The 25,665-nt window shown below is 39.7% G+C and overlaps 1 protein-coding gene and 1 long non-coding RNA gene across 2 annotated transcripts; both read right to left on the bottom strand.

Annotated features, from left to right (window-relative positions):
• Positions 1-5,147: 5,147 nt before the first annotated feature.
• On the bottom strand, positions 5,148-5,480 carry LOC145999139 (uncharacterized). The gene has a single exon (XM_083136072.1). It carries the CDS (start codon positions 5,478-5,480, stop codon positions 5,148-5,150), a length of 333 nt encoding a protein of 110 aa, XP_082992198.1.
• A 4,791-nt stretch (positions 5,481-10,271) lies between these two features.
• LOC145999618 (uncharacterized) lies at positions 10,272-23,301 on the bottom strand. The gene is made up of 3 exons (XR_014443420.1): positions 22,901-23,301; positions 17,542-17,640; positions 10,272-10,425 (listed from the first exon to the last, which is right to left on the bottom strand). It is a non-coding gene; the product is annotated as an uncharacterized LOC145999618 (long non-coding RNA).
• Between the last annotated feature and the right edge of the window lie 2,364 nt (positions 23,302-25,665).

Here is a 25,665-nt window from a genome sequence, read left to right as displayed (position 1 = left end):
CTTGAATTCAACTTCAGAATTTTAAATGGGAAGGGGGTGATATGAAATATCAAATTAGGCTAGAAATTCACGAGAAATGCAATGGTGAAGGTTTTTTTTATGTATCTTTAACCAGTAAAAAGTTGACTGAATTTTTCTACCAATTTGCTCCTATTTGAGGTGTTAGAAAAATGCCTTAAAATTTGTTTAGCGCATCGAGATCAAAGTGACGTCTAGGGAGAGAAGTTTGCATGCCATTGCACAAGATTTTAATCGGATACATCCATGAAGAGCTGCACATTATGAATGGTTGTCGCGAACAATTACCAGTGTGACGCTTAATTAATTTCGTCTAACGAGCACTTGAAAGTAATTGTTAAGTAGGGGATGCTTGTTCAAAACTTGGAGATAGCTGTGGAGGTGAATATGCTTCTGCGCTTAAAATGGTGTAAATGAGAGACAGGTGGAACCATAGGAGCGGACTCCATGGGGCTTGGGGGGGTCGAGCCCCCCAATGTTAACGATGTGGGGGCAGAGCCCCCCCCCAAATAATTTTGCTTAAGAGGATCTAATGTATTATTTTGCTCCTCTTGTGAAGTTTACTCTGAATTGTGCTACATGAACTTAACTTTAAATACACATTTGAAATGTTCTAGAATCCAGACCATCAACTTTGGGGGGCTGAGACTGCTAAACCATCAACTTGGGGGGAGGGGGGGGGTCTGACCACAGACAGCAAAACACATGACTTATTACTGTAATTATGAGTATTGTTAAAAGTTTTACTAAAAAGAGTTTCAAAAGACGATGTGCACGAACTAGGAGAGTGGATCCCAGATAGCACATAAGCTTGTGGCAAGCTTACGATAGCTTCCTTATAGCTTGTCAAAGCAAGCTTGGTATGGCAACTTTAATTGTATTTAGTGAAAAAATGTGTTTTATTATCCTTCAAAAGATGTGTGAATATTAAAGTTGCAAGGAAGATTAGGAAATGAAATGTGATGAATAAACGTGAAACTCTCATGATAAATATATTTATCCCAGTCTATATAATCAGGAGATAAGTACTGTGAAGAGAAATTATAGTAATTAACATCTCTCTTAACTGATCAGTGATTGGTTAGTTTGTATGAACTTTCCAGCCTGATCATTACCTGTGCGTAATTAGAAATCGGTTAATTCATTGAACTCTCCAGCCTAATTATTGCCTATTTTTGCGGGAGCAGGAAAAGGTTTATTATCCATTGTGCCTTGACTCATCTCACTCAACAGGTCGTTAGGTGCCGTGGCTTGCCTCGAGTTGATAGCTTCCTGGAGATGAGGCCTTGCTCGAAAAGGTTTATTATCCATGTGAAGAGAAATTAATTACCAGCATATAGTTCGAGATTGGTTAGTTCATCGAACTCTCCAGCCTAATAATTGCCTATTTTCGTGATATCAGGAAAGTTTTTTTTATCAGCTTCAGCTGCAAAGAGAAACTGTGACATTACAAACAATGGGTGCTTACAGTTAATTTGCTCCAATTGTTTTTAGTTTTGCTGTTATGCATGTATGATGTATATTACAGCCATATTTATTGTTTCTACAGGTATATACAAATTTAGATGAAGATACACATTGTGGCTTACTTCGAGCATTGCCTTCTGTAAGCTTACAGCTAGTTATGACAAGCTTGATGCAAGAATGCCTTGGCAAGCTTGCTGCAACTTCCACTTCTGGTAACTAGATTGCTTAATGCAAGCTTTCATCCAGCTAATAGCTTGCAGTGGCAAGCTTGATGCTAGCTACTTAGCTTGCCATGGTACGCTTGCTTCATGCTTGCAGTAAGCTGCCAGTGCTATCTGGGATAGGATGTTCGGGCTACAAATGGCTCTCACATGACATTCAGAACAAGATCATTCATATATTAGGGAGATCTGTCTTGTGCTCCGTGGTAGCAGATATTAAAAGTCTGGAATATTTTGCTATTATGGTTGATGAAACTTGTGACATATCCATCCGTGGACAATTAATATTCTGCATTCGAACTGTGAATAAAAATTTTGATATTTTTAAGGAATTCATGGGCTTTTACGAGATTCCGAACACTGAGGCCAAAACTTTAAAAAGGGAAAGAGTGAGTTATTCATTAATTTATTTCAGTGATCAGAGGCCCTCCCCCCAATAATTTTGACAAGTCGGTGCCCTTGGTTGGAACTTTGGTTTACGTAATGTTTCTTAGTTGTGAATACCGCCCCGATGGTACAGTGGAAACATTGCCACCATGTAATCAAGGGGCCCAGGATTCGATACCCACAGAGGCACTGTAGCTCCAGTTCCAATTACTCTACCTCTATATTACGTGGATTTCAACAAAAACTAAAAAAAAAAAAAAAAAAAAAAAAAAAAATAAGAAGGCTATTCAGAAATCATTTTCCTGGAGGCATGAAATAAAACAGATATAAAAAGCAACTAAAATTTATTATGCACAAAAATGCACACATACATGTGCTATTTTTCAACATAATTGCCACCTGAATTTAGGCACTTGTCATAGGGTGGCACCATCTTTTGTACGCCCTCGTCGAAGAAGAGTTGCCTGCCGCCAGGGAACTCAGCCACTCCCGAACCCCATCCATCAGCTCCTCATTGCTCTCAAATCTCTGTGACCCCCAAACCACACATTCATCTTTGCAAACAAATTAAAGTTGCTGGGTGTGAGATATGGGCTGTAGGGAGGGTGGTCAAACACTTCCCATCGAAATTTCTGAACCAAGGCTTCTGTGACTGTGGCTGTGCGTGGGCGTGCATTATCATGAACCAAAAGAATCCCCGAGGACAACATGCCTTGCCTCTTGTTCTGAATCGCCCGTCAAAGTTTTTTCTCCTCTTCTGAATCAGCCTTCGAAAATGTTTTACAGTTTCACTGTACACTGCCGCAGTGATGTCATACCAGGTTCCATAAAGTCTATCAGCAAGACCCCCTTTATTCCCAAAATAATGTTGCCATAAGCTTCTTCTTGGACAACATTGGTCAAACTTTTTGAGTGTGTTTGGCAAGTTTGATTGTTTTGATTGTTCTTTGGTTTCAACGTTTTCAAAGTGGACCCACGTTTCGTCACCTGTCACGATCTTGGACAGAAAAGCATCACCATTTGTTTGATAGCATTCCAGAAACTGCAATGTCGACACCATGTGCCACTTTTTGTGGTCCTTGGTGAGGCCCTTGGTTACCCACCTTGCACAAAACTTGTGACAACCCAGCTTTAGAGTCAATATCTCATTAAGTGTTGTTCACCCAACTTCTGGAAATTCAGAAGACAACTCCGATATTGTGAAGCGGCAGCACTCGCGAATCACTCTGTCCACACGTTTCACAATGTCATCCCTGGCCACCTTAATTGTGCACATCAGTTAGTCCCTCTCGAATCTTCCGGCACCATTCTCTCATACAACCTTCAGTCATGGACTTCTCTCCATACATGGTACTCATACTGCGATGGATTTCATGTGCGCTGTGTCCTTCAGCCTGAAGAAATCAGATCACACCGCAAAACTCACATTTGGCGGGAGCAGCGGTTACACCAGCTATAGTTTTCCGCTCACTGCACACCAAGCACTGAATGCAGTAACCAATACATGACCGCTTACTTCTATGCATTCATCAAGACGTTGTAGTAACCCATGTGCTCGTACCAGCAAAATAGTGGTTGATTTCGAAATAGCCTATGTAGTTGAGTCGGATACTATTGGATACTATGCTCTGCAAACTGCTGATCAGAGTTCATCCTTCCTCAGTTTAGCCAAGACTGGCAGAAAAACGACCCAAGATAAGAGAAATGCTAAATGAACAATTCATCTTCTTTGTCGCGGCTAGCGTAAGTAGCAGAAAATTGACATAAAAGTAGGGAAATTAGCAAAACGACATTCAATAACTCGTATGTACTCTTTACAGTATCATAAATATATTGAGAAAATTGTTGTGTAAACTTGAGTGTAATTACAGAAAGTGCATGTCGAACTATTGTTCTTGTAACAATTTCTTGCCGGTCAGATTTTACATGCCGATAATAAACAATGCTGTTCGAAGTGTTCAGCCACTGACTCCACAGAGTATTGTTTCATTGATGTATAAGTTGACCTCCATGGCCAAGTGGTTAGCACAGCATGTTATGATGACAGGGGTCCCGGGTTCCTATTTCGGCCTGGGCATGGATGTTCTTTCTGAGTGTCCATTCATTAATTTCACCATTTATCTTCATCGTCGCAATTAGCCAAAAGATGAAGAAAGGCGACGCTAAACAAAAAAAATTAAAATAAATCTTGAAGCTTTCCTGGCGGCGAATATTGAAGAGGTTTTCTCAGACAATCAGCCAGGCGAATTCCGGAAAGGCTTCCGAGTTTTCGAGAGCTAACGTCACTCTCATCTTCAGGGAATGAAGTGCAGAGATAAGTCAGGGTGATGCTATATGTATTTGGTGTGGGAGGGGTCCAGTGTAGGTGGCGTTTCTCTGACGTCCACGCTTCCAGTCGACTATCGCTAACCAGGCTGGGTCTAGTTCGAGTCCCGTGTCCCTGTTGAGGTTGTCCTTTTCCCCGTGTATGGCTATTGCTTCTTTAATGAGACGGTCCCAGTAATTTTAAGATTTATTGATGATCTCGGTGGTTGTGAAATCAATTCTATGGCCCTCCTGGATTGATTGTTCTGCTAACCCTGATTTTTCAGGATGAAAATTCCTTATGTAGCTGGCATGTTCTTTGCAGCGCTGTTCGATTGTCCTCCCCATTTGTCCAATGTAGGCTTTTCCGCAGGCACTGGCGATATGGTAAACCCTGGGTGTCTTCTGTCCTAGGTCATCTTTGGGGTTTTGAAGTCAGCTTCTGACTTTCAATGGTGGTTTGTGGATCATCTTGATGTTGGGTTTTGAAAGAATGCGGCTGATGACTGCAGAGAGGTTACCAGTGTATGGGACAATGGCTATCTTCTTGTCTTCTTGGTCATCAGGTGGATCTGGATATGTTCATTGGTTGTTCTTGTGTGTTACTTTCTTTACCGTCTTGTTGATAATGCCTTCACTGAATCCATTCTGTCTGAAGGCTATGCATAGGTGTCTTATTTCCTCTTGAAGGTGCTCTGCGTTGCTGATGGCGATGTCTCGGTGAAACAATCTCGAGAGTACTGTTGTTCGCTACGCTGGATGGTGAAAACTCTTGGTGTTGAGGTATAGGTCGGTGTTAGTAGGTTTCCTGTATACGCTGTATCCTAAGGTCCTGACCGGTTTGCGTGTGATGAGGATGTCCAGGAATGGAAGGCTGCCGTTGATCTCTGTCTCCATGGTGAATTTGATGTTTTGGTGCTGGTTGTTGAGGTGATTCAGGAATGTTTGTAGCGCTGCTTCACCGTGCGGCCAGATGACAAAGGTGTCGTCTATATATCTGTAAAATGCGGAAGGTTTCTGTGGAGCGGAAGGTTTCTTCTCCATGAAGAAATATGCTATTGCTGGTGAGAGCAGGGATCCCATTGGCACTCCGTCGGTCTGTTCATAGCACTTGTCTTTGTAGCTGAAGTATGTTGAAGTCAGGGTATGTTTGAAAAGGCTAATGATATCTGGTGCGAAATGTTGCTCCAACAGACTTAAAGAATCTTGAAGCGGAACTTTGGTGAAGAGTGATAGTACGTCGAAGCTGACTAGAAGGTCTCCGGGAGAAGTTATGATGTCCTGAAGGGTCTTGGGTTATGATGTCCTGAAGGGTCCGATGAGTTTTTAACATGGAGTTGGCACTTTCCCGTCAGAGGTTTGAGTTGTTCCGTTAGGAATTTGGAGAGTCTGTAGGTAGGGCATCCAATTGCGCTGACCATGGGTCTTAATGGAACATCAGTTTTGTGTATTTTCGGAACACCGTAAAGTCGTTGAGGTACTGTTCCATTTGGTGTTATCCGGTCCCCAGTTTCTTTCGGCAGTGTGGATTTCTTCAGTAGAGCTCTGATTTTCCTTTCTATTGCAGCTGTGGGGTCTCGGAGTAAAGGTCGGTATGTGCCATCGGTGAGAAAGTCGGTGATTTTGCTGTCATACTCTGTGGATTCAAGTATAACAGTGGTGTTTCCTTTGTCTGCTGGTAGAATAACGATGTCCTGGTCTTCTATCAGTTGCTTGAACGTGGCTTTCTCTGCTGCTGTGATGTTCGGTTTTGGCGGAGCGGCCCTTTTAAGGGCCACATATACTTCTCAACGAATGTCCTGGGTGGCTGTCACCGGAAGGTCTTTTACAGCTTGCTGGATGCTGCTGATTATGTCTGTGGTAGGAATGGTTTTTAGGAGCGGGAACGAAGTTCAACCCCTTCGACAGGATGGAGAACGTAGCTTCGTCGAAACATTTGTCCATTAGGTTGGCAACGGTGCGATGGATAGTGTTCTCTCGATTTTGCTGGTCGGCTGTCGGTTGACTGCCGGCTATCTGTTGACTGTCGGATGAAGCTAGGCAAGAGTATTTACTGCTCTGCTTGGCAGTGGTCTTGCTGGTTTGTAGTTCCATGCGGGCTTTGGTGGTGGTGTCTATCCATTCCCAGTCCATCGGAGACAAAGAAGAGGAAATTTCCAGGTGACTATGGGGAAGGCTTCTGTCTATCGATGCAAGTTTGTGTCTTGTGAAATGAATTCTTTCTCTTACTGCGATGCTGATGTGTCTTAGTATCCGGTATATTGTTGTGTTTTTGATCGGATATTTCAATTTGGCAAAGATGGGTACAACATTCTTGTCTCTGCATCGCTGTAAGAACGCCAATGTTGACAACAGCTTGGTTTCCTTGGTGCATAGATCTTCAAATCTGAGGATCCATTGTAAAATTTCATCTCAATAGAGTTGACTGTAATAATTCTTGAAGCTTTCCTGGTGGCGAATATTGAAGAGGTTTTCTTGGGCAATCAGCCAGGTGATTTCCGGAAAGGCTTCCAAGCTTTTGAGAGCTAATGTCACTCTCATCTTCAGGGAATGAAGTGCAGAGATAAGTCAGGGTGACGCTATATGTATTTGGTGTGGGAGGGGTCCAGTGTAGGTGGCGTTTCTCCAACGTCCGTGCTCCCAATCAACTATCGCTAACCAGGCTGGGTCCAGTTCGAGTCCCGTGTCCCTGTTAGGTTGTCCTTTTACCTGTGTATGGCTATTGCTTCTTTGATGAGATGGTGAAAGTAATTTGATGATCTCGGTGGTTGTGAAATCAATTCTATGGCCCTCCTGGATTGAATGTTCTGCTAACCCTGATTTTTCGGGATGAAAATAGCCATCATCCCATACACCGGTAACCTCTTTACAGTCATCAGCCACATTCTTTCAAAACCCAACATCAAGATGATCCCCAAACCACCATCAAAAGTAAGAAGCTGACTTCAAAACCCCAAAGATGACCTAGGACAGAAGACACCCAGGATTTACAATATCGCCTGTGCCTGCGGTAAAGCCTACATTGGACAAACGGGGAGGACAATCGAACAGCGCTGCAAAGACACGCCAGCTACATAAGGAATTTTCATCCTGAAAAATCAGGGTTAGCAGAACATTCAATCCAGGAGGGCCATAGAATTGATTTCACAACCACCGAGATCATCAAATTACTGGGATCGTCTCATCAAAGAAGCAATAGCCATACACAGAGAAAAAGAAAACCTCAACAGGGACATGCAACTCGGAACTAGACCCAGTCTGGTTAGCGATAGTCGACTGGAAGCATGGACGTCGGAGAAACACCACCTACACCAGACCCCTCCCACACCAAATACATATAACATCACCCTGACTTATCTCTGCACTTCATTCCCTGAAGATGAGAGTGACGTTATCTCTCGAAAGGTTTGGTGAGAATGGATGAAATGTATGGACATCTGTCTTGTGTAACGGTAAGTAGGGCATGAGCTCAAACACTACCGTTAGGGGTTATCTAACTCGTGACGTCTGGGCTTCGATATGAAAGAGAATGCATTATTATTTGGGTAGAGTCTTGTCCATTACACATGCCATACAAGGGGTGCATATCGAATGCATTTAAGGTCTGTGTGAAACTGCAAATACTCCTCTTGCATATGGTGGTAATATCATGAATTTCTGTTCAGTATTGGGGAAAATACGGGCTTGCAAAATTGAGCAACATAATTTGTTCACACCTTGCATATCCAACTTTCACTGCCAATGAAGAAAAATCCCCATGGCAGTCAGTTACATTTGAAAGGTCAAAAACAGCCAGTTAACAAGTTAATTAACAGAACAGAAAAACGAACAAAGAAAATTGACTACTTTGTCTAAACAATCAAGAATAGGAACCTGATACAGAAATAATTTTGAATGTTAATTGCGACACGCAATGATTTCTGTAAAAAGATGAATGCGGCAGATGCCTTAAAAGGTAGTCAGAACACATGAAATACTGACATAGTAAGCAGCAAGTATGTTCCAATGTCTCAACTGATACAACTGCTATTACTGGCTTTTTTGGTTCACTGTGTTTCTAAATTCTTAAAGAAGCTCCAAGTCAAATAACACATAATAATTGCATTTACAGTGTAGCCTAAAAAGTAAAGTGCTCACCTGTGCTTTGCACCATTAAGGCATATAGGGGTGTGGAGTTACGGCCCCACACTCTCTTGATCACCTCAGAAGTTGGGGGTGATGTGACCAGCACCATGCCTTTACCCCCCAGAGTTTCCTCCAGGTACCCTCTTTATGCAACGCTGGGTGAGCAGGTGGAAATAATACCGGCTCTCCCCTATCGGGGATCGAATCTGGGTCTCTCACTGGTAGTTAGATGCCCTAACGACTGAGCTACTGCATTTGCAGTGCAGCCTAGGCTATACATTTCTGAGTGGCCTTATTCAGGTCAAAGGGTGTGGTTGCACTCGTGGTCGATATGTAAGATCTCACCCAGTGTTTTCATACACTGGTGTCAGTATGTCGCTACCCAGAAGCTGTTGGTGCAGATGGCACAGTGAAATTCATGTTTTGGGAAGAGGAGTGGTGATTGTTGATCCTCACGTTGAGAACTGTGGATGCCTCTCCCAGGTAGAACCCAATTTAGATGGTGGGTAACAGTATCATCTCGGGACAACGAATTTCTTCATTTTTACAGAAGAAAGTACTTTCTGAAATGAGTTTCTCTAGCATTTTGAAAGTTCGTGGAGGTATTTTCTTTCATTGTTGAATCTGTTTGACCGGGAATTCATGTGTTTTTCACGAAAAATATCTCTCCGATGCACAATTGCCAATGCTGTTCTTTGCTTCATCTACGTGAACCAGATGTTGTGCACGTTTGATGACGTAACCTTCTGTCATTGTTTCCAACCACGCCGTTGTTTTGCAAGAAGATGAAAAAAACAAAATATACATTCCTGATATTACTACGACCCCAAATTTTAACTATGTTTGTCTAACCTAACCGAACCTAACCTTACCGTTAATGGTTTGTGAGGCTATGTGTGAATTGTTTTTGGGGCTATACGTGAATGGTTTGTGGGGCATTTTTCAGTTAAGAAGGTTGGAAACACTGTATACCCACTGATCCACAACGCTACTCAAGCTGTGCCTGCCATATTGTGTGCTACGGAAGGGAAAAAAGGACGAACAATAATTACTGTTATTGACATTATTTTCATGAGAAAAGCAAAATCACACCCTAAAGAATGTTTCGCAATGCACAATAGGTAAGTATGAATGTCAAAAATGACAAAATAAACAAGTGAGAGGTGTTGTCCCGAGATGATATAAGATATATATGTCCTGCTGAACACACATCATACTATAACTGGTTTGATGATAGCTGAGATATGTGGGAGTGAGAATGGCAGTCTGTAGATAGGCCTTGGCCAAAAGGTTTGATTGATTGATTTGCTTTATTTTACTTCGCCTTTTGTGCCACTTTTGACTAATTTGCACAGATGGGAATGAGTGATGATATGATGAAATCGATGAATGGACACTCACAAACATCCATGCCCAGGCCAGGATTTGAACTTGGGACCCCTGGCGTCGTAGCACAATGTGCTAACCATTCTGCCACGGGTTGGCCAAAAGGGCTGTGACATGGGTTATGTTATGAACAGAGTATTAAGAAATACAATTTTTTGCACATGAGACCTGATACATACATCTCTCTTTCACTGTGGGTCTTCACAAGAAATAATATACGATTCCATTCTTATGAATAGCAGGTGTAAAAATATTATTTTCTATTTTTAAAAATTGGATCTTATTACCAAGCCATGTGTAACTGAAGCTTCATTGTTTTGTATGTCATCATTTATTCAAGTAAATCATTAATTTTACCTCAAAACTTGACTTGTTTCTGTGCTTCTCTCCTGCAGATGACAGATATTCATTTAAAAAGTTTTCTGATTCATGAGACATGTCGCAAGTCCTGGAAATTCTCTAGATTCTCTATTCATGGATAGCACACAAGCTTTGGTAAACCATCATTCTCTGAAACCTGGAATGTAGAAAATTTAAGTGATAAGTAGGGTTGGAACATGGGTATTTCAAGTATGACAAATACTTTATTACACATACATTATCTCTGATAGTTTTGCAACTCTTAGAAATGCTATCTTTCAATGAGAGTAAAGAGTTGAATTCCCACTAGGTACATCAGGGATACTACGATTTTTTTATTATGAAATTCCCTGACATTTCCAGTAAAATAATGAATTTTTTCCAGACATGTTGATCATTATGATTAGGGTTACGAGACGTCCGGTTTTTCCCAGACATGTCCTACATTTTAGCCTTATGTCCGGTGTCCGGGAGGAATTTGAAAAATATCATAAATGTCCTACATTTCGAGCAACACATAATATTAATTAGGAAAATACGTACCATAAAAAATCATGCAAGTTACTGTCTGACCAGCGATCCGAGAGATCTCGAGTTTTCTGCGCATGCGCGAAGTAGAAGAGTCCAGTCATAAATTGGGGGAGTTTGCGGAACCGCTTCTCTGAAACGCGAGCAGCGCGAGTGTCACGTGGGGAAAGAGAGCAATGTTGCCAACCGGAGAATATTGACACAAGATATTGGAAGTGCTCTGGCCGTGGAGAGGAGTCTTTGCAAAAGCTGAAATCTTGAACGTAGCGCCAGTTCGGCATCTTTGACCCAACCCCAGAGGAAGGCGACTGGACCCGTATCTGGTTTCGAGCCACCACTATGGGCGCCCGAGGGGGGGGGCAAGGGGGGGATGCCCCCCTGAAACATGAAAGTCAACCAAAAATTATTTATTTCGCACATATAGTTTCATTTTAGCCACAATAATATGTGTTAATTATTGCATGATCACCATAAATTCAAATTTAAGCAATGTGTTTTTAGGGAACAGCACTATTTTTGGAGAAAATGTGCCTTGTTTGCCCCCCTGGAAAAAAAAAATACCTTCCTTGCCCTTCCCTGGAAAAAATCATGCGGACGTCCATGGCCACCACCTGTTTTTCCGTAAAGCGCTGTTGTCACTTTTGCCTGCAGTGTTCAGACATCCATTCATTCACTGTGACGTTTTACTCCAAAGGTCTTTATATTGCATAAAAAAATAGCAAAACACAATAACACTAATCGAGATTCAACTCTTCAATACCAACAGTGAACCTAAAATTAACATAGGAATTTTAGTGGGGGACTGGATATTAAATTGAGGGGTATGCTTGCAGTTTTTATCTTACTATACTCGTGAGAGCCTTTATTATAAATTACAATATTATTATTTTTTATTCTAATAATTGTAACCCAATTGAAGTGTATGATAGCCTGATGTGTAATTAGACTACTGGTATCACAAGCCACTAACAAGTCTCGTTAGATGCGATGTGTTCAGGTATATATTGTCACCCGCTGTTTTTATTTTTTCATCGGAGATCACGACACGTCGCAACACCTCACTAAAGGCATTGTAAACTGCAACACCTCACAACCCACCAGGGTGCGAAATCATTGAAAACTGGTGAGGGGGAGAAAGTTCTTAACCTAAAGCCCCCTCCCCACAAACATATGTGAATTATGCGATGTACATATTTCTAATGTTATTAAACGTAAAAATAAATTACTAAATTAAAATAATTATGATGATTATTAATTAGAAATTAATTTGTTACTTTCATACATATCAGATAGTGTAAAGCAGCTAACTAATTCCTTTACTAACCGGTTAAAGACGTTTATAAATTATAACATATTTGAAGTGGTTTTATTATGTGTAAGTTTTTGTTTAGTTTATGCACTATGTTAATATAAATCAATTAGATTTCATAGTTATTATTGTTTTGCATTCTTGTTTTTCTTTTATTGTGTGTATCGATGCAGATTTGTTAATGATCTCTTGAGAGAGAAAGCATTCAACACTCACAACCACACTAAACCTGCCGCAAAATTAGTTTGGTATTGACGCTTGGGAAGCACGTGTTGAAATCGGGTCTACGGCACTGCTGGAGGGTGGGTTGCTGGCATGCGAGCCAATCAAAATCTTCCCAGTGCTTCACCCAAGCCCTGGTTACCTAGCAACAGAAAACGTTTATCTCGGTGTTGCCGCTTGTCGGGCGATTCTTCCTGCGATCAGATTTCATGTTGTTGGGAGAGGACGTGTTGTTTGTTTGTTGCGTTGCTGTGATATTTTAACCGGTCCGTTGTTTTGTGTTTATTGAATTTAGAGCATTCATTGTTGTATATAGAGTGTTGTTTTAGTTGTTATTTTTTGTACATAATTTTCTGTTCTTGAGTGTGTCGTGAGCTTGTGTGAAGAATGTCAAGCACAGGAGGCAATACTCGAGATGACAATGTACCAAAGAGGCCATGCACTAAAGGAATTCTTCTCAAAGGACAAACGCGGGAGATGGTTTGTTCTGAGCGCAAATAATTTGAGCAAGAGAAAAACAATGGGGGTCCAATCATTTCTGTAAATAAAGTTCTGGACAGGACTGCTGCTGCTTTCGGCCTGTCTAAGAACACTATTGTTACCATAGGGAAAGAAAAATATAATGTGGTAGAAATAAATAAATAAATAAATAAATAAATGCGAGGCTTCAAAATTGGAAACCCCAGGAAAGAAGAGGAATATCAATAAACGCGTGACAAATTTAGATACCTTTCAGCAACTCTTATTATAGGAGGAAAGATTATCCCACTGTTGGGAAACTGCGAGTTTCGTTGAAAGATTCGGCATTTTTTCAAGGTGGGGAAACATCTTTAAGGACAGTCATAAAATATCTGGGATTCTCATACAAAAAAAAAAAAAAATAATGGACGCAAAATAAAGTAAAGTATGTAGGCATATGGGGATGTGGAGGTAAAGCTCCACACATTCTCGACCTCGACCTAGGCCATATTATGGAGGTGATGTGGTTCACCAACCGCCTTTACCGCAAGTTTGCCCCAGGTACTCACTTGGGCTGAGTCGACCCCGGAGCCGGTCGGGATATTTGAAAAAGTTCCACAAACCACCGCGGGTCTCACACGTGAAAGTCAGACGCCCCACCAACTCAGTAGCGGTATAATTGAAAGACGGGCAGACTTTAACGGGGACTTCGGAAAGAAATGATTATTGAAAGTGTATATACAGAATGGATTGAAAAGGTAACCTGTAAACAATGCTCGTTTCGTTAATTCGTTCATGTTGTAAGGGAGATGGAAATGAAGAGAGAAAACAATAACACATTCATCATTGTTGTCATCATTGTTATTTCGTTTTCCTCGAAAAACAATAACACATTTCATCATTGTTCCTTTTCATAACACGTTTTCCTCGACACAGCGTCAGACGGCTGCCCTGCGTACCGTACCGTACCGCATGATATGGCAACACCGTGACGCGTGTTCCTTCAGCTCTCAATACCAAACTAATTTTGCGGCAGGTATAATTTGTGTGTGTTTTCGATATTATTCTTAGTAAAGTATATTTGAAATTGAAAGTAATTGCTTTGTTATAACAAAAACTCTACCCCCCCAGAAAATTTTTTGGTGGGGGGAAATCCCCTCGTCCCCCCCAGGATTTCGCACCCTGAACCCAACAATCCAGAAATACAAGAAAAAAGGAGCGAAAAGAACAAAACAGATCAGCCTTTCCACGTTTCTTTCCGTATGGGGTAAAGTCTCAGCTGGGTTTTGTCCGCTGATGAAGTCACACCCGCTGCAGTTGCGAAAAGAGGCGTGTCTGGCCCTAGCCTTTCCTTCTTGGTTGTTAGGGGGAAAACTGATCTTTCGGAACTTTCTTTGGTGTAAAGTGAGGTTGGAATCCGGACGAGGAGTATAAACAAAACGCGGAAAGACGAAGTTTGTTCGTATGTGTGTTTGTAGTGTGTTCGTGCGAAGTTCTGTATCTGCTTTTGTAATGATGGAGGCAGGACCGTCACAACGTTCTAATGTTAAACCTCTACGCAGCGTGTGCAAACAGATGGTGCACAATGTGCTTGCATTCTGCGACAAAGAAGCATTAGAATGCCACCCTCTAATTCCAATTTCGCAGGCTACAAAACGTGCGAGTGCAATCGCGGGCGTATCAGAGGCGACTGTGAAGAGAATCCGCAGTGAAGCAAAGGGCGAAGATAACCCGCAATTTCGATCACCCCGAAAACGCCAGAGAAAAAGCGTTATTGAGAATGTCGCTTTAGACGATTTTGATACTGATGTAATAAGAAGAGTTATACATGAATTTTACGTGGTCGAGAAAACTGTGCCAACCATTCGTAAATTGCTTCCTGTGTTGAACGAACGCATTGGGTTTCGTAGGAAACGTGAAACATTAAGGAAAATTCTCCACGAGATCGGTTTTTGTTTCAAAAGGTCACAGAACAAAAGAAAGTTCATCATGGAACGAAACGATATAGTTTTAGCTAGAACCCTGTATTTGAGAACAGTACGACGTTACAGGGAAGAAAATAGGCCTCTTGTGTTTGTGGACGAAACGTGGATAGACAGCAACCTTACATTTGGAAAATGCTGGCAAAGTAAAGACGAATGTGGAGTGGTTCAAACCGGTAATGCCTCACGGCGCATAATTGTTTTGTGTGCGGGGGGAGAAATGGGTTTCATACCGAATTCAAATTTATTGTACAAAGCCAATACAACAAGTGGGGATTATCACGGTCAGATGAACTCGACGATCTTCGAAAAGTGGGCAAAGGAAAAACTAATTCCAAACCTTCCCCGTAATGCTGTTGTTGTTATAGACAATGCCCCTTACCACTCTATCGTAGTGAACAAGGTTCCAACAGCTTCCAATACTAAGCAAGCAATTTTAGATTGGCTCGTTGCAAATAAGATCGTGCATTGTCCCCAAATGCGCAAAGTTGAACTATTAGATCTGGTGAGAAGAAACGCGCCTGCAAGGAAAATATTCAAATTCGACACGATACTCCAAGAACATGGATACGTTGCTTTAAGGTTACCTCCTTATCATTGCGATATTAATGCCATTGAATATGTGTGGGCAGATGTGAAAAGATTTATTCGCGATCGCAACGTAACTGGTGACACAAATATGTCAAATCTGTTGATATACTCTGAACAGGCGATTAACAGTGTCACAGTCGAAAAGTGGAAGAAACACTGCTCTCATGTGTCTTCATTGGAAAATATCTATTGGGACAGAGACGGAATAATCGAAGAAGTCTGCGAGCCTCTGGTGGTCAATTTAAATGACAGTGATGAGTCAGCTTCCGATTCGGATGACTTGGACGATTGAACTACTTTCACAAAAGGTATGCTATTTCATATTTTTTCACATAATTTTCTGCACAACGTCATTCAAATGTTTCTGTTTTTCTGTATGCTTATGTGTTGCACATCATCTTTACGAACATTTCACTTGCGTCATGTGTTTATTTTGTTGAAATGACATTTTCTTCTTTTTGTTTTATTTTTTGCCAAAATCTTGGAGCGGGCGCGACCCCCCACCAACATTCTAACGATGCCCCTATAAGTGAAACTGCAATTCTTTACCCTACTATCCTTGTATTTTAAATTGGAAAAAGGACGAACGGCATGGTTGTGCATGTCCCTTGGTTTTCGTTACTTATGTTCTGGTGGATAAGCATCCTCGCAGATTGGTAACACTGTTCAACGTGCAACCGCGAGCGGCATTCTCCCACCTGCCTTCCTACCGCCAACTTCCCCTTTTTCTTGGCACTTTGCCAACTGGAGCTCTGGGATCGCTGGTCAAACAGTACAAGCCCAAACTCAATAGTGAAATATATTTTGATTCAGCCATTGCCCAAAAAGAAAAGAAGAGCTTGTCCTGCTAGAAAACAAACAGGAAAACTGAAGCAATTAATGAACAAAGTTTTGGGACCACTTTCAGATGATGTCACTGTTCAATGCCTGAGCGGAATTTCTTGCCTTGGGGTTTATACTGATATAACAAGGTGTTTCCCATTCTTATTCAATATTTTGATTGTAAAGCAGGGGTATAGAGAACAAAGTTATTGTAGGTGTCTGCCAGTCACGAAAGTCAAGAAAAAAGTAAAAAAAAAAAATCAACAAGTAGGTCAAGAAGTCGATAAAAAGGCAATAAATTATTCTTGTGGTCAAGAATTTTTGCTGTTGATTTAGTTTATTTTACTTCACTTTTTCTGTCCCTTTGGCTAATTGCGAATATGGGGTGAATGGTGGTAAATTGGATGAAGGGACAACACAACATGAGCCCCACATAAGATTATACTGGCTGAGTCCAGATGCCAGAGCCTCGCTAGTCTGTCAAAAAAAGTCCAGATGCATTAATGCATAAAGAAGGTCTAATTCTCTTTATAAATACAGATTCAAATTTCATCTTAACCAGCTCTTTGGTAGGGGTTTTCATTAAATAAACATTTATTTTCTTAATTACTAATTTCCAACTTTGCCTAAGTAGGGGCCGAATAAATAAACGTTAAGAAAAACGGAAAAAACGGTCAAAAATTCTGGATGTGTTATTTTGGTAGACACCCTGTTATTGAACTAAAAACTACCCAAGATGAAATTTCTGGGACCATTTCAAATTACGATAATTGCTGAATATTTGTTTGCCATTACACGTCATAATGCAAATGTTGAGAGAGTACATTCATTACCATCAGCACAACAGACTCCGGAGAGAAATTATGTAAAATGTTTGGTACTGGTCCCTATAATTTCAAAGAGTTTGACTGTCCACTTTAACATAAATATATTTTGAAAAACCTGAAATTTTGAGAAAAATTAGGTCCTCTGAGAGGTACCACTTAAATCATGTAGTAAGAGGTGCATCGTTTAGTATGATTGCAAGTCTTGAAATTTTGTATTTAGAAATTAATTAAGAACTTATTTTTTAAGACTAAAAGTGTCATTTTTCAATTACTTTCTAACGTGTTCTATAGAAATATGTATTATTTATTGAGAATGTTTTGTGTCCTACATTTTGGGACAGCATGTCCTACATTTATCTTAAAGTGATCTGGCAACCCTAATCATGATATTTGCTGCTGAACCTTGTTTTCTTCAATTAAATATATAAATCTGTTAATTATTACGAATATTCATTTTCACAAATTTTTTAAAGCAAATTTCATTCTACATGCACAAAAACACCTGAAAATTCTAAAAAATAATGTAAAATTACCATCAGCATCAAATATGTCATGAGCTATAACCACTTTCGTCTAGGCTTCAGGCTAAGATAACAGATGTCTATTAATTCGCCATAACACATCTCCAGGATCTAAAAACAACAGAAAAAGTTTATAAACAACATAATCTTCATAAACCATACAAAAGTTTTCACTTTCTAGCAGATTTATAGTGTCGTAAAAAAGGCTGATCTTGTTTACATTTATGAAAACACAGCATCTAGAGACATTTTTGTTGCATATAAGAATTATATAGGAAATGCCAACTAGACGATATAGATGATAACCTCTTCTTCACCAAACTTTCTGATATTTATAATCACATTGTCAATGTACTTTGGTTATCAATCAGATATCTGAACTAAAAGTTTTACTTTGATATTCTTTCTAATATCTAGTATTACAAAAGTGAAAATTTATTACCAAAATTTGAAGGAACCATAATTTTGGACAAGATTGAGAATCATAAGAACAAAAGAAACAAGTTTCTGAACTGAATCTTCTTTGGGAGTGGAATCACAAGAAACTAATCCAGAAGTGGAAATGAAGAGCTTGTTCATTTTGCAACTTTTTCTCGCGCAGACTCCAAAATGCATGTAAATTCCAGACAATCTGCAAAATTCACTGCCATTTCCCAGTTTTCCAGATGCATAGCAACCCTGATTATAAGTTGGGCTTGCTTGCACATATGGTCGTAACTTCTATATAGGTACCAAAGGGTAGCCCCAAGAAGGGGGGGAGTTCAGAGCATGGTGTTCATCACAGACTCAACCAATGGTCAAGATCATGCACGTTTGAGGGCCTACCTGCACACAACCCAACCCACACTCATTTTCTCCCTGCAAGCATGTTGTGGAAAATGCATATTCTCAAGGTGTGCATGTATATTTCATGAAAATCCTTTTCTATGATATAAGACCAGTTTCATTTGGTTAGGAGAATTCGGTTTTATGCTCTTACCATTCACACATGTTCCTTTCTTGCGTTTTGAGTGTGAATACCACCGGATTTTACAAATAGTTAGATGTGTTTTAATTCAAGTATTTGTTAAGGTATGCTAACTGGTACTGAGCCTACACGGTAACGGTTCCAATTGTTTTATGATTTCTCCTACCACAAAGACTAATTATCGTCGAATTTTGGAAATCATTGTCACACGAAATTTGAACCTTCCTTAAAGTAATGAGCACTGTTTGGACTCGAAAAAAATATTATTTATGTTGAAAAAAAAAATTGAAAATTACCTTACGCACTTCTCAAGGACAAGATATTCTCCGTCGACAAGCGACAGTAAATATCGTAGAAGCGTGGGAATGAATGTAGAAGTAAATCGGAACCTTAGTAGAATGCATTTAGGGACTTTATTTTAATGCTAAGGGAACCAAACCTAACCACGAAAGCATATATTGAACAAAAACTTAAGTAATCGCTAAAACTCCGCAGTATGTGTTAACAGACGTACATCAAAATCGAACCATGTAAAAATTGCATTCGTAGCATGATGAAATTGCAATAAAACAAAAGGAACTTGGGCCAAAGAGAGTATTTCATTCATTCCAAATTAAATGAACAAAATACCTACTCCAAAAATGAACCAGCAAATGCAATGAAGGTCACCAAATGAATGATAAAAACTCATCCATTCCTTTTAGCCATTAGCAGCATATGTTTATTGGATATTGCACCAAAGTTTGCTTATGTAGTTTCTTAACACATTCCCACCCATTAACGACCTTGGTCGCTTTAAGGTGTATTATGCTTGTATTTGCCTGTAAACGACTAAGGTCCTTTAGCTGTGGTGTAGTAGTTCACAGCAGCAGTCTGTAAACAATACAAAAGTAAACTAATGGCTGCTCGCAAACAAAGAATCATATGGGAGCATACAAAAGGGAAAAATCGTTCTCCAGAAAACACACTGTAAGTAATCACCAAGACTGTTAAGTATATGTTGATAGACATAAAAATAAATCGAACCATGTAAAAATGAATGTGTGTCATAATTAATGCATAACTGGCATGGCATGGTCTCAGGGATTTGTGGCCTAGAACAATGCTCTCATTTTCTGAAGCAATAACATGTACTTCCCTCTCCTTTTCGGTAACTTCATATTTTGGAATATCATGTAACCTGCCAGCGCCACTTCGTTAGCTGCATTTTAGTTTCAGAGCAATAGACACCTATGGGTCCCACGGACCACACAATGCCATTTGCGTAAGTCTTTCGGCAAGGAACCTGTGTAAGAATCAGAGTTGACGATATGTTTTTTAGTGAAAATATTCTTTAAATAAAAAATATTCGAATAAGTCGCAAGCGGAAGTGAATTATCAGATCTGGAGTCTGATAAAACTGATAATGAAGTATTTATCTTCACTGACTTTCGCTACGATCAATTACCTTTTCCTCCTCATTTGGACATTGTGCAGAATTTTTTTGTGTGAATTTTTTCATGTGATTTTGTTTCCTTTGGATAACCACATATATGTTCTGTGATAATTGAACAATTAAATTATATTTGTATCTTACAGTCCCACGAAAATGTATTTACAGAGCTGTTTACGAAAAACGGACATATTCTTGTAGCGATAGATAAATTGAGTAATAAAAACTGCAATAACAGAAATTGTGGACAAAACTTAAATCCATAAAGAAGATCCAAAATAGTTGTTAATTTGTGAAAAAGTTCGCTACTGTTTCGATAACTTATGGAAATAGTGAATTCAAATTTGTGGTCCATGTGACGCCATTTGCATTGCAATCTGGCACCATGCTAGTTATGGGTTAAATCGGAATGTCGGCCGTTTACTCATGACCGGCTAGGGACAGCATTAGCAGCTTGGGAAAGGTAGTGATTGCTGCTACAAGCTTTTCAAGCATTCCCATTGGCTGGTAAATAATGTGGTGGTTAGGTTAGGCTAGTTGGGTTTGGTTCTCTCAGAAGACAAAAATGGTTGTAGCAGCAATACCGACCCTTGGCAAATATATGCTAACAGCAACAAACCTGACCAACCTAACCTATCCACATATAAATAAACAAAATACAACTTGCCAAACCTATTGGAATGAGTTTACAATACCGGACCACTCTCCAATTTCTTTGAAATTTTGCCTACTCACTAATTGTGAGCTCCTAATCACGAATCTGCATGTAATAATTGGCGGTAGAGTATGGAAATCAAGAAAAAAAAAAATGAAATAAACTATGTTTTCTTAACATAACATAACCCTACCATACGAACAGCAGGTCAATGGAACACGCCATTTTCCCCGAATGGGTGTCACTTATCACACAACACTTTAGCAACATTGTGTTATAACGTCACGTCATCAGAGCTTTTTCATGTTAGGCAAGACAAGGTAACACGTCTCTTAGCGAAAATATTACTTGTTCTGTTTATTTATGCTAATGGAACCTAACCTAACCTAACCTCATAGGCATTCCTCTTCTGACGTCAATATTCAAGGTAGCCAGATTGTTGTGCGAAAGAAAGATGGTTCCGAATTGCTGTGTATTATGGATAATCACCGTGGTAAATCGCAAGGTTATTTTACAAGTTCTACACGTAAATGTACAATTTTAACAAGTGACCGCCAAATATGAACTACAGATACGTCAGCAGAACACCGAAATTAGTAAGTAGGCGAAATTTTATAGAAATTGGAGAGTGGTCCAGTATTGTATACTCATGCCAACCTATTTACATGCTTATTTATGCTATTATATACCTATGTGGATAGGTTAGGCAGGCCAGGTTTGGTGCTGTTAGCATGTATTTCCAAAGGTGCTAATGCTGTCCCTAGCCGCTCGTGTTTACGCCCCCATTCTCATTGGTTTACGCCTAAGGAAAATCAAGATATCCAAAGATTCAAAGCAAGGAGCACTGGGGTGTTGGACTCTTGCATATCAAACCCGAAGATGAAGTAACAAATGAAAAGTGTGAAGAAAACTACAATATACTCACAACAATAAGGGATAAACAATCTAATATCTTCCCTTGAATCCTTCTTAGTTCCAGTTTGGTATGGGGAAAACACCTTCCACTCCTTCATTTTGTCTTGTTTGACATTGGTACTTAACTATTATGCATGCCAAACATTCTTTAAGGTGGGATTTTGCATTTCTCACGAAAATAACTTCAATTTTTCACATTATGAGTATTTATTGTTCATCCTTTTCTCACTTTCGTAAGGCACAATATGGCAGGCACGCACAGCTTGGCGCGTCATGGATCATCAGTGGGTATGCAGTGTTTCCAACCTTCTTAACCGAAAAATGTCCCACAAACCATTCACAGAAGGTAAGGTTAGGTTCAGTTAGGTTAGGCAAGCATAGTTAAAATTTTGTGTGTAAAACAATGTGATACAGCTTCTTGCAAAACAACGGCGTGGTTGGGATAGTTGGGAACACTCATTTCTTGGTCAATATGCGATATCGCCCGGATGGATTTCTTCAAATTTACGGAAGAAAGTACTTACTGAAATGAGTTTCTTTAGCATGCTGGACGTTCTTGGAGGTATTTTCTTTCATGGAAAGTAAAAACTTCGTATTTGAATGCTGCCGAACAAGAATTAATGATTTTTTAAGTAAGAAATTGACACTGCCTGCCACATTATGCCGTTGTTTCCATTGTGTGCATGCAGATGGCGAGAGCGTTTAAAGTCACACGATCTCTGCAGTGTTCCAAAAGTGTCTTCTTTTTACGAAAATTTCTATTTTTAACTATGTTCGCCACGCTTTCTTTTTTCGATGAATTTAGGGGTGAAATGAGTGCTAATGGAACCTAACCTAACAGGCCTAACCTAATCTTGTGTGAATGGTTTGTGGGGCTATCTGTGGATGGTTTTTGGGGATAATGTCAATGGTTTGTGGGGCTACCCATGGATGGATTTTGGGGCTAACGTCAATGGTTTGTGGGGCTACCCGTGGATGGTTTTTGTGGCTCACGTGCATGGTTTGTGGTGGTAAACATGAAAAAAAAATCGAAATAGTACGTAATTTCCCATGATGATGGTTTGAAACACCGCTTGTGCACTGAAAATCGACAAAACACAAGCTGGCGCATCATGATGCGCGATGATCCATTAAGAGTGCACACCATATTGTCAATTACAGAAGCGGAACAAGTAAGACAAATAATCAATCGTAATATGAAAAGTTGACAGTATTTTATGGAAAAAGGCATAACTTCACCTTAAAGAATGTTCCGCAAGGCAAAATAGGTAAGTACCAGTGGTAAAATTTAGGAAATAAATGAGTGAAAGGTGTCCGGGCGATATCGCATATTTACCCATTTCTGTAAGTAGTTTCTCCTGTAAAATTGAAGAAATGCGTTTTCGCTATATCAAACTGTTACCTCGTTCTTCTTTGTCTTTCTTCTAGGCACATAAGCTTCAAACTAGTCTTCGTCAAGCAGTTTACACAGGTTATGATAATCCTCTCCGATCTCTGTGTGCCGACAAATCTTTCATTAAGTAATTTGTGTTACATCATTTCTCAAAATTTCACACCAGCAAAATATCGCAAAATATTATCTTCACACTGAATACAGCAAGTTTTGTTATGAAAAACTTCATCACATTGGTATTCGACCACACTAAAAGTTCTTGATATTTTAGTGATTTTGTTTTAGTACAGCAGCATTGCCTACACAATAACAGTCCTTCAGAATATGTGGAAAATTAAAACGAAATTAGAACTGCTAGGAAAGAACAATAAATTTACATACGCTGGTAAAGTAAACGTCACTTCAGCGCTGTAGCCATAGCAACGGAAGACCTCAAGGACAACACCTGGCCACAGATTAATAGCAAGGAATATAGAAGTATTTTAGGAAGAGCATTTCGAGACACGGAGCTCTCCCATTGGTCAGAAGCCGCAACGAGCTCTGACGTAACCAAAGGGATCTGTCAAGGGGCGAGGCTCGCGTAGCAATGGAAGCTTACGGGAAATATTTTCATATTTAATCGTCCATATCTTGGTTCTATTAACCATTTGCAGCAGAATAATAAGCAAAACGCAAGGAATAAGACCTAGGCAATAATATGAAGAAGTTTACAGCACGCAATTACAATAAATGGCATTATACAAATCAAACAAAAAGTAATCACGACTATCCTCTTATATCGCCCCTACATTGAAATCTGAAGTTGCGTATGGGTAAATAAATACAATTTTACGTATTAAATATTTCGCTACCACACCAATACTTATTATCCTTCATACCTTCAAATTTTCACAGATGTTTGTTATTAATAATTTGTTCATTATAATTTATATATCTAGTATACATAGGATGTCGCTGTCGCTGTTGTTATATGACGTCGCTTTTCTACGTATTTAGGGTAACCGCAACAATAAAAATGAATGATAAATTTGATGGGCTAGATGAGTGTGACAAGCACTGGTGTACGCAGGGGGGGCTTAAGGGGCTGCAGCCCGCCGAAATTCTTAGAAAATAAAAAAATCAAATGAAGACAGTAATGAAGTAAAAAAAATCTTTAAAATGACCCCCAATAACTATTTTTGTGTTTGAATAACTTTTAAAACGAAGGATTAAAATGGTAATTGGAGCTCGTATCTAATAAAAATAGAACAGCGACAACGGGATATCAGCGAAATTGATTTTTGGCGATACATTCTATGAACCAATCTCATTCTGTTCAGTAAAGGTTAGATTCATGGCACTGAACCCGCGTGGTAAAAAAAGTGGTAAAAAAGCGACGTCAAATAACAAATACATGAACATAGGCCTGGCCTCTGTCTTGGTTTAGCAATGTGATTTGTTAATCACTATACGGTGGAGGCCGAGGCGGAAATAAATATCAGTAAGAATAAAAATTCATTACAACTTACCCTTCCTGGAGACATGATTTTGAAGACGATGCTACCCACTGTCGTCTTTTCCCGCTGCACTTGCTTCCATGGACTTCAGTTTCATTAGTTTATTCAAATGTCGAATTCTAATAAAATTTCTTGTTCTGACATACAGGGAAATAATCTTTTCGTTAACTTCAGGAAATTTTGACTGAAATACTGTCTTTAGAGTGTCCATAACTTTATGTTGCTTGGAAACAGTTGACCCATGAAAGGATGCAAACACAATCTCAAATTGAATAACTTTTTCCATATCCGAACCACAACGTGCCTCCACCGGGTACCGAACCCGAAATCCCTTGATTATAAGGCGATGACGCCACCACTACGCCATCGGGGAGGCCCTCAAAATAGAAATAGATGTGGTGCCAGATTCCTTAAAGCCCCAATTGGTACACTCTGCAACAGCACAAGAATGTTTACCTTTGGCACGCTTATTCATGGTACAGACACCGAATACACGTAATACGACCTAAAATTACTCGCTTTAATATTCAAGACAAACAGCACAAGCACTTCTGTAAACGAATACCTGATCGCTACAACTGGACCTGCAGATTTTTCTGACATCTGGGAGAAATCAGTGCCTCGAAGTTGGCTTATACCGAACAATGAAAGCCATGTCGCTTTCGGAAACTGGAAGCAATTACTTTCCATTTGAATGTTCCCAACTGCAGGTATGAACCCCCTCGGTGTACGTCAAATCGTCTATCGTATATCACTTACCTGGAGGAATCGCTAGCGTAGAGTCCAGCGCAGATAATTCTGCCGTGCGATGCGCGAAACAACTAAAGAAGCAGTGTTGCTAATGGAGCAGATAGAAAAATCGCTGCAGTGCGCCGATGCACAGCTGTTACGTACAACAATAAAATTAGAGAATTCAGGTCTATCTAACGTTGAGTTTTAAACGTCATGCATTATACCAGGACTAGGATTAATATGTACTAACAAGTGGCTTTGTATGTAGCTACATACATATGGACTAAAAATTCGCAAAATATGAACTAACACATACGTAAAATTACCAAAAATACTGCAAAGAAGACTTCTTCATACGATTCCTTATTTGAGTGATTTCAAACAAAATAGTTAGATCAACTTTGGTGGGAAAAAGTTTCAGGATAAAGAAAATCGAAAGAAAGCATACGAGGTCTTTATGGAAAACATAGTCCTATAATTCACATAAACTGACTGTATTTTTATTATTTTCGTTGCTTTTATAATTCTTAGTTTAATCGCGACGAT

Source organism: Lepisma saccharinum, chromosome 15, assembly GCF_977018435.1.
Source record: "Lepisma saccharinum chromosome 15, izLepSacc3.1, whole genome shotgun sequence".
Lineage (NCBI taxonomy): Eukaryota > Metazoa > Arthropoda > Insecta > Zygentoma > Lepismatidae > Lepisma > Lepisma saccharinum.
This window is presented reverse-complemented; position numbering and strand designations above follow the sequence as displayed.

Coding starts and splice junctions, on each gene's coding strand:
- LOC145999139 (XM_083136072.1), bottom strand. CDS start 5,480: ATGGGATCCCTGCTCTCACCAGCAATAGCATATTTCTTCATGGAGAAG.